Raw genomic sequence first — 13,644 nt, 5'->3', positions numbered from 1 at the left:
AACCAGATGTTACGTTTTTTTCTTCTTCTCCAAAGCATTTGGACGCGCATGTGAGGAACACCCAACGCATGATCTTAGTGCAGCAGGTTTTCAACTAAATGGAAATCAAGAAATACTATTTGAGTTCATCACAGATACTTTATAGTATTGGTGGCCAATATCTTTTTTTAAACAATAAAACTGGTCCAGCAACAGTGCTGTGCTATAGGGAAGAGAGACAGATTTGTAAACCCTGGGGCGAGGTTCACTCTACCCTAGGCCACTGCTGTGCGGAGGAGACCCCCGTGAAGCCACCATCCCCATGTCCGTCCAGCAGGCAAAACCTTCACAAGGACATGGGGGTAAGAAGGAAGGAGAATACATTAAACTCAGTCTTTGGACAGGATAGCCGTGAGATGCACTTCAACGTGAAAATGACGACACATCTCAAGGCACTGAAAGATTCATATTGTTGAAGACTGGGAGTCCAATGCCTTCACGCGGGGTTTCTCTGGGGAGGTCAGAGAATTGCTGATAATCACACTCCAGAAGAACTGGGAATGGAGGAAGAAGATGTGACTGAAGTTTATCAGGAACACACAGGGGGTCATTCAACGGTTTAGATATTCTTTCTATTTTTTTTCCTCTCAAACCTTTTTTTATTTTTAAAAACAGTTCTTTTGTAAAGTAGTGTTCAAAATGGGTTGAAAACTGGCACCCTGTTTCTTTTAAACAGCTGGCAATGGGAATTCCGGTGCCCATTATTCATTATTGTTGGTTTTCATTGTGCTGATTTTGGGTGATGAAGCCTCAGCCTCCTCCGCATTGCCCTGTCCTTTTGAAATGTTACCTGTGTGAGCAGGGAGGCACCTTTTCCAGGACCGTGCACTTCAGGCTTGTGATCAATAAGGTCGGCCAATGCAGGTGCTCATAACGACTGCCACCCGGCCCCGAGGTTCTAGCATGTGTTAGCCGCACTCCGGGACTATGACTTTCAGGGGGAGATGGAAAATGACCTTTCCTTGACTGGAAGCTACTTTTAAAATCTGAGGGTCTGGACCCAAAGAAGAGGAATGTGTGGTTGGAGTCAAGATGACAGATACGGTGAGGATGAAGGCTAAAGAGAAAGCATTTAAGAGTAGAGAAAAATCTTGTCAGAAGATCCCAGGAAGTTCTAATTTTCATTAGCAGTTAATAAAGTTATTTGAGTAGAAGTGGGTACAAAGGAACACTGCTCTTTTTTAGTTTATTTGTACTTTTTGGCCTGGGATATGGGTTTTAAGTGGACATTGTCTGTACCAGCTTCATTAAAATAAATAACATTTGTTTAAAAAAAACTGGCAGATTTTAAAGGATTATTTTGCAAAGTAGCATTTTATTTTCTAAGTCATTGTTGTAAAATTCATCCCATGAGCTAAATTCTCCCCATGGACTCTGGCATTATGACGAACTTCCTAATAACTGTAATTAAAAGTGCCTTTGAAAATTCCTCTTTCTTGAGTCACATTAGTGGGGGAAATGGAAGGGTGGGTGGGGGTGCATAGAAAACAGCTCTTCAGTGTGACCACTGAGAGCTGCTTGTTCGCCTGGAAGGCATCTCCATTCTTCTCCTGGTAAAAACAAATACGCACTTGACGCAGTAGCACACTGGTTCTGAACTGTGAAAACTGTTTGCTATTTAGTAAACTAGCAAATGATGCACATATTTTGTTTTTCATGTACTTGACAATATAAGTAAAATTAAATCTGTCCCTTTTTTCCCTTTGAATGAGATCTTCCATGAGAAAGTCTTACACTATTGCATATATTTTGGGGACACAGATAATAATAGTTTCCATTTTGGGGGTTTAAGGATTTTTCTTTTTCCCTTTGAAAAGACTTTTATACTTTTTAATGTATAGTACTTGAAACTATTATCCCTCCCAAATATATATATGTTAGAAATCCAGGATATTGTCCTGCCACTCATGAAAAATGCTTGGCACCAAAAGTAACGGCCAATGTTCAGGGTAATAGAAAATTAGAGCAAAGTCTTTCAGCCTCCATCTTTGCTCACCAGGAATAAATCATTAAAACACCACACAGAGGAGTCTACGTGGTGACTGTTCACTTGCAGTCCCGTGGAATTTTAACATACTGTCCCCTGTCCAGTGAGCCAGAGTAAAAACAGTTGTCTACCATTACTGTTATTTGTTGATTTTTTAATGATAATAGTCTATCCTTATGACATTTCTGCAACCAAATTGGCTTTCCATCTCTGCTTTAGTAGATATAGAGGACAATGATTATCATCTCTACTGCTGTCATGTGTTAGGTATTTTATGCTAGTAGAATCTAGTTTAATTGTTTCAGGTGAAAAGTATTCTTTCAGTTTGCATTTTGAATGTGTCTGGATTAAACAAACAATAAACGAGAGAGAGAGAGAGAGAGAGAGAGAGAGAGAGAGAGAGAGAGGCAGCTCTTCAGTTGTGAAAATCTTATTTGTATATGGAGAGAAAGCAGTAAGGGGGAAAGGACACATTTCCCCAGGCCTGTGCTCACACATCACCACTTTCTGTCACTTGGATCTGAGGCCAAGTGCTGACACAGCCTCTCCCGCTTGACCCTCTGAGGCTCAGGGCTGAGGGAGGGGCTGCAGCTGTGGCGTCCCTGCAGAGGGAGTGCCCAAATATGCTTGTGGTTGAGCGGCTGCAGCTGCACCCGCCCTCCCAGAGTGACTCCGGCCCTGCCCCTCACCCCAGAGCCAGGGTCCAGGGCTGGGGCCTCAGGCTCTGCCCTATGGAACTCTCAGTGAAGCAACATAGGGTCCAAAAAGACTCAGAAGAGGAAGTCTGGGAGTGAGGAAGCTTTAACGACCGGTGCCTCACAAGGTCTCAACACTCCAAGCCCACCAAGGCTGCTGTTTCATATAAAACTGCAAAAAATTTGGATGGTAGCAATAGTATCTTGGGTTACTAAGCAAGGTCTATCTGTTTAATAATTAATAAATGTGGCCTCTAGGAACACTAATAATTACTTAGTATTACACTGAAATCCCACCTCTTTAATTTTTTTAAGTGTCATCAAATATTTTTATATATCAGGTGGCCCCAAAAGAACCTGAAACACTTTACATGTTTGGGGATATTTTTTAAAAAGTATTTGTTCCAGCCCTGGCCAGTTTAGCTCGGTGGACAGAGCATGGGCCTGTGGACTGAAGGGTCTCAGGTTTGATTCCAGTCAAGGGCATGTATCTCAATTGCAGGCTTGGTCCCCGGCCCTGGTTGGGGCATGTACGGGAGGCAGCCAATCAATGTTTCTCTCTCCCTGTCTCTCCCCATCTCTCCCACTCTCTCTAAAAATCAATGGAAAAAAATATCCTCAGGTGAGGATTAACAACAACAATAAAAAAGTACTGGTCCCTTCCTCCTTACCCATTATATTACCAAATTAGTGCCATTTTCAAGTGTCCATTCAGCTGAACATCCACACAGAAGCCCTGGACTTCCTTTTTCCTTCCATGTTGGACATGTGGCACTCAGTATTCGTTCCTTGGAAGAACGGTCAGCTTTTATATGGCCTCAGACCACTCTACAGAATACTCTCTCTTTGTCTGCAGCACATTTGCTGGCCTTCAGGGGACACAGCCAATCTGCTCTCCTGTGGTCCTTATTTATACGTGTAAGCCAAATGAACTAACAGGCTGACATCAGCGTAAAAGCCTTCATGATGTGACTTCTAGCAAAATTACAGCAACAGGCAGCCACAGACCGCCAGAGACATTTGCTGCTCCCCAGAACACCGGCCCATGATGGAAAATGATACAGACACAGACTGGAGTCTTCTCTCCCAGGTGTGGGTAGCATGGGGGGCTGGGACTCGGCACCCACCTGCCCGTGGAGCTGCCCTCCATCTGCAGGCTGGAGCCGTGATCCGTGGTCACCGATCTGCACGGGGGAGTGTGGAGAATGCTCCCCCACCGAAGAACCGCAGCCTGGACCATCGTCATCTCGGTCTGGGCTGGCCCTGTTTGGGTCCCCCTGGACTCCAAGCTCCCCAGGCCTGGGGTAGAGCTCTGGGTGCTCACTCTGAAAACAGCAAGAGAAGAGGATCACAGCTTTACCCAAATCCTTCTGCTGAGCAGTCTGATTTTTATGGTTGGAAGATAATTACCCATTTTATGGGCTTTATCAACTCTTCATTTCTCAGCCCTTCCCCCTAATATGCTCATGATGGTTCTTTCACTCACTGGTCACGTTCTCCATTTATATAGCATGCAGTTTAGTAACTACAGTTTACTAGAAAAGATTAGACATTTTACTATTTATAAACTACAGAGGCCCGGTGCATGAAATTCGTGCACTCTGGGGGGGAGGGGGTGTTCCTTAGCCCGGCCTGCGCCCTCTCACAGTCCAGGAGCCCTTGGGGGATGTCTGACTGATGCGGAGGTGGGAGAGGCTCCCACCACTGCCGCTACGCTCGCCAGCCGTGAGCCTGGCTTCTGGCTGAGCGGCACTCCCCCTGTGGGAGTGCACTGACCACCAGGGGGAAGCTCCTGCATTGAGCACCTGCCCCCTGGTGGTCAGTGTGCGTCATAGTGACCGGTTGTTCCACCGTTCGGTCAATTTGCCTATTAGCCTTTTATTTTTTAGGATTATTGCTTACAGTTATGGTTTTAAATTAGAGGAAAAAGTCCAAAGTATTGACAAAACTTTACAACTACTTCTAGGTTTTGCTTAGTGATGGTTTTCTGTCATGGATATTTGGGAGCAGGTTGAATTAATTTTTGAAGACTTTCTTCACCCTGAGGAAAGAGGATCACCGTATCTTCCCAATCATAGGATGACTTAAAATTACTTACCCTGCTCACTAGAGTGAAAAGCAGCTGCAAGGTCTTTGGGGACTAAAAGGAAACCAACATGCTCAGTGTCTGAAGCAGCTGACAGAGTGGCGAGCAGTGTGGATACCAGCCTGCGCTCACAGAGAGCTCACGGCCACTCTGCTTAATCAATAAAGAGCCATCTGAAAACAAACAACTGTTCTGGTTCTGTTATGAACCTTGGAATGGAGGCATGTTCCCTTTCTTAGGAGAACACACACAAATTTCAGAGGCAGCAAGGAAGTGACCCACCCGGAGCTTAGAAGAAACCCTTATAAAACTGCACTGGCAGAATGGGCTCTGACATTTAGGAATAAAAATTTAAACTTAGAACTAGTTTTTACAAACTAGCAAGGTAGAGGGAGACAGTCAGGGATGGCAGGGTGATCATTTGAATAAATTTATAAATCAGCGACAAAAGAGATGGCAGCAAAACACTGTTGCAGAACGGAGTTACTGACCCATATACTCTTGCAACGAGGTCAAAGGACAGACCAGAACCCTTGGGCTGGAATATAACTGGACAACCCATTGCATTTCCATCGCCTGGGGCAGACTTGACAAAACAATCTGAACTAACAGAACATGACTGTGTGCAGCGGGGAGGGGCACGGCAGTGCCTGGGGGTCAAGAACAAAACCGATGCAAATAACAGTGAACTCCCTGTGAATCCGGGTGGAGGTACCTCAGTGAAGTCCTCTCCTTCCTCCTCCATCTGTTTCCCTTGTCGCCAGTGCTTCAGCAGCCACCTGAGTTTGACGTAGAAAAGGAAAATGTTCTGCTTCAAGGACCGGAGCTCCTGCTGCACGAGATTCCTCTCATCGCTCCAGGTCCGCTCCGGGAGGGCGCCCTGCAGAGCCAGGCTGTGCATCTCCAGTTCCTTCCACCTCAGGGCGTAGAGGTGATCCTCCTCCATCTGGAACCGAAGAAAAGGGAGTGTGACAGGCAGTGATCCCCATGTGCCACCCAAACCAAACTAAGAGTCTTTTCAAACTGCCATTCAATCCATACCAATTTGCATGTGGTGCCTGAAACAGAAACCAACAGAAGTTTGGTGAACTCCTTGAGTCGTTCACTATTTATAAAACATTCCGAGTTTTCTGATTTAGAAGAAAGTGCTATTTCAAGGTAAGGTATTATAATTTCTCATGGTCACGTCTCCCCTGGTGTTTTTAGATGCTTCGGGATGCCTTCAGGAAAATTATTTCTTGGATGCATGGCTATAGCTCACTTAAATGCAGATTCCACCTGCCTCTGAACCTGGGCTTGCACACAAAGGCACACTGCAACTGTGAAGGGGGAAGAAGGAGGAATCCTTCCCCTTGAATTATTGGGCCCTCTGACCCCTCCCAACCCCCAGCCCCTGACAGAGAACAGCAAGCTGAGAAGAGGCCCACAGAGAGCCTGCGAAGGAGAGCTGGGGCCTCCAGACGCTCTTTCCAAACACGAAGTACTCCACTCATGGTGGTGAGCAAACAGGGAAGCATGTCCATAACCTACATCCACTTTCACGCTTAAGATTTCACATTCCTATTACATGTGGGTAAGTCTTAAGGAAATAAAAGCTCTGCTAAAACGAAATGTTTTCCATCTCTCCATCAAGTTCCTGCTTTTACAGCACAGGTCTTGGCACTCTTCCAAGCAATAAGCAATTATTACATGTCAATAATGACTAAGCAAAAGGATATGAATAAAATCTTAATCTTACAGACAAGGGCACAAGAATACCTATAGTCTGCCCTAGCCAGTTTGTCTCAGTGGCTAGAGCATCAGCCTGTGGATTGAAGGGTCTCAGGTTCTATTCTGGACAAGGGCACATGCCCGGGTGTGGGCTCGATCCCCAGCGGGGGCGTGCAGGAGGCAGCTGATCCATGATTCTCTCTCATCATTGATGTTTCTATTTCTCTCTCCCTCTCTGAGATGAATAAAGAAATATATATTTTTTAAAAAGGATACCTACAGTAGCTGAAGTGGGGTGAAAAAAGGGTTAGGATCATTATCAGCTGTCCTCTCCTAATTTAACACTCCCTCCTGCGCCAAAAACCAAGGCAGTGGGTTTTGTTTTGTTTTCCTAAAGTACTAGGTTAGCGTGTGGAAACCATGGGAATATGACTACCACTGCCTGGGCCGATGAATGTGGCTGTGCTGAAGGCCAGTGAAGAGCAGAGACAGCTTTAGGGAGGTCCCTGGTCTGGGCAATGACTGCATGGCTACTGTCCTAGCACCAGATTTGTTTGCACTTCTAGCGGATTCAATTCAGCAGCTTAGCTGCCCTGAGTCCCACCCTTGTTCTCTCCCCTGTCCGGACACAAGGACAGCACAGAGTAGGTAAGGGGCAGCCTACTGTACTGGAAATCCAGCTCTCAACTTACGTTAGGCCACTAACTGCCTCTGGTAGTTTCTACGTCCTCAGTTACAAAACGGTTAAGGTAACAGGAAATGCTGTGCAGAGCTCCTAGCTCTTGGCAGGTACTCACTCCAGAGGCGACAGGGTGTTAGGAAGAGGAGATGCAGCACTGGGGGGTGTTCTCTTAGTCCAGTGGTTCTCAAACTTCTGGCCCTTTAAATACAGTTCCTCATGTTGTGACCCAACCATAAAATTATTTTCATTGCTACTTCATAACTGTAATGTTGCTACTGTTATGAATCGTAATGTAAAGATCTGATATACAGGATGGTCTTAGACGACCCCTGACCCCTGTGAAAGGGTCGTTCGACCGCCATAGGGGTCACGACCCACAGGTTGAGAACCGCTGTCTTAGTCTCTCCTGGAAATGCCCCTTCCTGGCTCGCTCTGACCTCTCCTCCCCTGCCCTGTGGCCTCCGCTGTTCCAGACTCCACGCACTTCCCCAGGCGCAGAGTGGCTGCTCTGCCCTGGGGTGTGTTAGGGGACCCCCTCCCTTCCTTTCCCCTCCCCTCAGAACAAGCCTGGATGACACCACACCACCTGGGGCCAAGGTCTGGGAGCCTCTTCCACACACTCCTTCACCCTGAATACAAGCACTAGAAGCACCTGGGACCCTGCCACTTGGCTATCAGCATCTCCAGGAATAAACTCATTTTCAAACAGGATTTTTGGTGGAATGCAAAAAAAAAAAAAAAAGGTTATTTACTTAGGAATTTACCTTTTGGGTAATATGAAACTACTTTCCTTTTGTAATATGTGACACTGGACCTATCAGTGAAACGTTTAAAAGGGCCGTGCGTCTGCTGCTGGAGGTTGGCAGAGCACTTAGATCTCAGCACTCAGCTTTGCTCTCCCCAAGCCTTGAGGTGCAGAAGGCGCTCCCTTAATCAGGTTTGACCGACTTAGATGAGCAGAACCATGGACAACGTGGGGGCCCATGAGTTAAATTCTTGGATACCTTAGACATGTATTTTACAACATCGCGGTGCCCTGGTCAAGACCAACTGGTTTTTGTTTTTAAAAGTACAAGTATCTTTCCCAATAAAAAAATAAAAATACAAGTATATTTTGAGAATACAACGGGGAAAAGGCAGCAAGGGCGATTCTGAGCCCGCATATCTGTTTACAGATTTGAGGTGGCAGCAGGGACTGGGCAGTCCTCAGGGAGGCCCCTGGCAGAGTGCCTGTGTCTGCGAATCCTTCCTACTGGGCGCCCTGGGAGAGGATCTAATGGATAAAGGATAATTAGCCAGTAACAATTTATTCTAAAATAGCTAGAAGAGCTAATGAAGCCACAGCTCAATTAATGAACGTTTTCTGAAGACAACGATTTAGGGTGAGTTGTCCTTTCATCTGCAGCCTCTTGGGAATGCCCCTTCCTGGTTCGCCCTCTGACCTCTCCTCCACTGCCTGAGGCCTCCAGGCCTCCGCTGTCCCACGACTTCCGCACTTCCTGAGGTGCGGAGGCTCCTCTGCCCTGGGTGTGTTGGGGGACACCTCACCAAAGTTGTTCGACACACATTCATGTCCAGTTGCAATAGAGCCCTTATTTTACTTTACTTTGCTGGTTCTGGATGCAGGGAAATTTAGATTAGATATTAAGAACTCCCTGAAACCACACTGTAAATATTGAAAAGCATATTTTAGAACAGAAAGGAAGACAGTTATCTTCATGAGTGTCTGAGTGGGGTGCGGGACTGGATGACCTTTCCATACGACCTCCAGCCCATGAGGTCAGACAGCGTTCTTTTAAAACATATCTTGTCACCCTAACTGGTTTGGCTCAGTGGATAGAGCGTCGGCCTGCGGACTGAAGGGTCCCAGGTTCAATTCCGGTCAAGGGCATGTACCTTGGTTGCAGGTACATCCCCAGTTGGGGTGTGCAGGAGGCAGCTGATCAATGTCTCTCTCTCATTGATGTTTCTAGCTCTCTATCCCTCTCCCTTCCTCTCTGTAAAAAACCAATAAAAATATATTTTTAAAAAAACATATCTTGTCATCTCTCTGGAGGGGCTCTGTGGTCTGAGACATGGTTGTGCTGAAATCCACGTGACATATTTACCTTTCCGATCTTGTGTGTAAATTTCTCTGTCTCCTCTTGATGCAGCCGGGTCGCCTGTGCAAGCTGACCCTGTAGCTCCTCTGTTCAGGTACAAGGGGGCAACCCTGAGCTGATCAGTGTGATAAAGGAGGGGGTTTAGTGGACGGGAGAACTCTGCGTGGCATGAAGACGCCGGGCAGACCAGGGACATGCATGGAGCAACACAGCATGTGCGCTGCAGCAGTGGAGTGACTTGGTGGCAAGTTCCCTGGGCGCTTATGTTATCTGGGGAGGACAACTCCACCTGCCCTGCACCTCTCACCTAGGAGACCAGGTGAGTCAGTAAGTGGTGCCTGTCTCCTGAACTTCAAACACCGCAGTGACCACAACCCAGACTGAGCAGGGAGCCTGGGTACACCAGAGGTATCTCTGCTACCACAGCAGCTCCTAGAAAGTTTTATGAAATGCTGAGGGCGATCAGAGCTGGCGATTGTGGCAGCCAAGCATGACCCCTCACGCACAGTCGGCCTCTTAGATTCCCTGCCCAACCAAGTTCAGACATGTCTAAGTTGCATAATTAATTTGTTTGCGTGCTTGTTTATCAGAGTCTGTCCTGCCTTCCTTTTCTCCCAGCGGTCCTGTCCTGGATGCTCACAGTCATTGGGGTGGGGGCTCCTCCAGTTAACAGACACATGGTTTCCGGTCTCTCCACTGCACACAGTCTGTGCCTAAGGGGAATTGCACAAAAATCTGCTTGTTACATTTCGAGTTAAAAATAGTTAAAGGAATCTCTTAAAACTCTTTTTATTAGTAGTCTATCTTTCATGCCTTTTATGTCCAAACGGCAAGGATAGAGGAGTCACTCTCTACTCCCTACTACTTTTGAAACATGTTTTTTAGAGATGGAAACACTGTCATATTAAAAACCTTAGGCATCATTAAAATGGAAACATGAGTTTTACCCACTGGTTTATGCTACCTGAGGACAGATGATTTATAAAGCTAGGAATGAGAGTGGATTGTTACAATAAAAACCAGGATCATTTCACTAGTTCATTCTGATTACCTTTAACTAATCTGTTATTTTTCATTTGCTCTTCCTAATCTGATGTTACCTGAGTTGTTGCGATTGAAAACCACACCCCCCAAAACAGGAGATACAGAAAATAAAAGGGTAGATCACTTCCCTTAGCATATGGGAAGACCAAGAGAGAGTTTACAGAAAGAAGGATTTAGACCAGCGGTTCTCTACCTGTGGGTCGCGACCCCTTTGGGGGTCAAACGACCCTTTCACAGGGGCCGCCTAAGACCATCGGAAAACACATATATAATTACATATTGTCTTTGTGATTAATCACTATGCTTTAATTATGTTCAATTTGTAACAATGAAAATACATCCTGCATATCAGATATTTACATTATGATTCATACCAGTAGCAAAATTACAGTTATGAAGTAGCAACGAAAATAATTTTATGGTTGGGGGTCACCACAACATGAGGAACTGTATTAAAGGGTCGCGGCATTGGGAAGGTTGAGAACCACTGATTTAAACAGAGAAAATCAGACACACTGGGGAGTCACCAACTTTGGGATAACATTTTTGAAAGACGTAAGCTCATCCTACTTTCAAGAACTCCCGAGAACATTAATGCTTCTTTGATTTGTTAGTTATTAAAGATCACTAGTGTAGTCTTTTATATTTGCTAAGCAAGGTTTCGGGTTCTCTTTGAAGAGAGGCACTTCTCTACACATTGAATTTGCTCCAATGGCTAACTTCTCATTTCTTTCTTACGGTTTTTTAATGTGTGGAGCCCTTTACAATAATGAGTCTTTTTTTTTTCCTGTTTGCTTATCTTTCGTAATTTTAAACACATTTATTTTATAGTTTCTTTCTGATAATTCTAGAGTCTGAAGGTCTTAGCGTTGGATCCTGCCGTTGGACACTGGCTGACTCCTGCGCCAGGTGCGCGTTTTTGGCTTGGGTGTTTGCAATTTTGCATTGTGAGGTCATCTTCAATGGTGAGTTAGCTATGATCTCATATGTGACATGGGCCGACAATGTGCCTCCAGAGGGGCTTCGTGTTTGCAAAAGCCAGCAACAGAACATAAACCTTCCTTTCCTTAGGGATTCCTGGACCTCCAGGTGACATCAGTTCCAAGCCTGGTCCTGGCGAGGCTGGCTGTCCTTACAGTTACAGGGGGAGGGGGGACTCCACGTGGGTGGACAAGATCCCTGTTGCCTTCCTCTCCCATAGGCAGATATTTTTCCAGTTTTGGGCTTTCACAACGTGCAGCCCTTTGAGGGTCCTGGTTAATTTCTTTCTCTGCCTGTATTGGGCCCAAGGCCCTGTCTCCTGTCCTCTTGGAGCTATTAAAAGCCAAGGCTCTGGGTGTGAATTCTGGCAACTTTCCACCCACTTCACCCAAAGGCCACTGACACTGCTCTGGTTTTCAATTCTGAAATCAATTCCAACTCTTGAAGTTTTTTTTAACTTTCTTAGGAATTCAGCTATATATTTTAAAGGACAATTTATATTATATGCAGTGTTTTCTTCAACAAATCTTTATTAAGCACCTATCATACTAGGCACTAGGGCAGGGGTGGGCAAACTTTTTGACTCAAGGGCCACAATGGGTTCTTAAACTGGACTGGAGGGCCGGAACAAAAGCATGGATGGAGTGTTTGTGTAAACTAATATAAATTCAAAGTAAACATCATTACATAAAAGGGTACGGTCTTTTTTTTTTTAGTTTTATTCATTTCAAACGGGCCGCATCCGGCCCGCGGGCCGTAGTTTGCCCACGGCTGCACTAGGGGAATAGCAGGAAGTAAAGCTGCCCCAGATCCCTGCCCTCCTGGGGCTTCCCATCTGGCTCTTTAGGTGTTTTGTCCAGTTGGGTTCTCAGGTTACCCCCGCTGCTCCATGACATATTACTCTATACATTTAAACTGTAAAAATCCTCCATGCTCTAACACAGTCGGTATTAGCCCAAAGCTCCATATTAGATGTTAAAATGGGCACCCTAATTAAACTTATCGTTTAAGAAAAAATATATATATTAATTTAGTTTCTATTTATTACACTAAACTATTTAGTTCAGCTTTAATCTTAATAAATAATTATATAAACCATTTTCAGTTTAAACAAACACGAGTCTCATACTCCAGGCATATTGTTCGACGAACAGTCCCTCTGTCTGCACACCCCTTTGGAGGCCTGTTCCTCGGGGGCATCTGGTTTACCTACAGCGGCTCCAGTGGTGTCTGTGGAGACTGGTCAACAACAGAAAACTTTAGATCATCTATTAGAAGATTTACTTTCCTGCACTGTTCATTTTTGCTGACGGAATACTAAAACTACAACAGCTAAGTCTCCTAGTCGGCATGCCGTCACCCCAGTGTTACAAAAACAAAATGCAAACAGGCTCTGGCAAAGTATCTGTCCAGAACTAGCTTACGCAACACAACCACGCACAGCCACATACCTCGGAGGAAAGTTTTCACGTAACACACAGATTTCCTCCAGAAAATAAATACTTCCCTTCATGACCAGACTCCCAAAGCTTTGATTCTAAAACCATCCTTTGCCCACTTACCTAAGATTGTGATTACACATCAAATGAATTCACCTTGACATCCCTGTGAAGGCAGTTTGTGTAAACAGATACTATCCCTGCTTGGTTCTGAGGCTGTGGAGGCCTGTTCATCTCCACATCACAACCACCTTCCCTGTTCACGTTCTGAAACCCTGGCCATGATTTTCCCTAACGGCTGGGTCCCACACCCACGTACACAGCCGATTTCCTGGACATCTTCAAAGGGGCTTGTAAATTACCTCCCACACCTAAGGAGATAACTGCACTACCTCATTCTACAAAAAAAAAAAAAAAAAAAAAGGAATGCTTTCCATGAGAGCATCAACAATGCTATCACCTAACAACACTACTGTAACTAGAACTCTGTTCCACCTCTCTCACCGTGACTTCATATTCTGGTGAGTTCCATTTTGTTTTGGCCAGTTTTGTTACTGCTTCTTCCCAAAGCAGTTTATGAGGTCAACAAATGTGTACACATGCTTGGCATACAACCAGCACACATCATTTTATCCTGGCTGGTAGGACACAGCTGAGGCATAAGTGATCACAAATGCTCCGTGCGTTTCACTGATTAAAGGATAAAGGGGGCGCTGGGGAAAGAGAGCCCTTTGAGATTTCTGAAACCCAATCCTCTGGGCACAGGCTTGGTTTCATTTATATCTGAAATCTGACCAGTACCCGTGCTTGGCTACTCCTCATTGAGAACTATTTTTAAGGTACCCTGCACATTCCAAACCACATATTCTATACATTGCT

General features: G+C 45.3%; 1 protein-coding gene and 1 pseudogene across 3 annotated transcripts in view; one reads left to right on the top strand and one right to left on the bottom strand.

Moving 5' to 3' along the window:
- MTCL1 (microtubule crosslinking factor 1) overlaps window positions 1–13,644 on the bottom strand; it is a 119,954-nt gene that overhangs the window by 31,028 nt on the left and 75,282 nt on the right. For all 3 annotated transcript variants that reach the window (XM_023754241.1, XM_006089277.3, XM_023754240.1), the window contains 2 exons: window positions 5,523–5,753; window positions 3,849–4,046 (listed from right to left, as the gene is read on the bottom strand). In XM_023754241.1, coding sequence (XP_023610009.1) covers window positions 3,849–4,046; window positions 5,523–5,753 — 429 coding nt within the window. The remainder of the gene's footprint in view (window positions 1–3,848; window positions 4,047–5,522; window positions 5,754–13,644) is intronic.
- On the top strand, window positions 214–602 carry LOC106697258 (annotated as a pseudogene).

Source organism: Myotis lucifugus, unplaced genomic scaffold, assembly GCF_000147115.1.
Source record: "Myotis lucifugus unplaced genomic scaffold, Myoluc2.0 scaffold_58, whole genome shotgun sequence".
In the NCBI taxonomy this organism is placed as follows: domain Eukaryota; kingdom Metazoa; phylum Chordata; class Mammalia; order Chiroptera; family Vespertilionidae; genus Myotis; species Myotis lucifugus.
The sequence above is the reverse complement of the archived record's forward strand: the minus strand, read 5'-3'. Positions and strand labels throughout refer to the sequence as shown.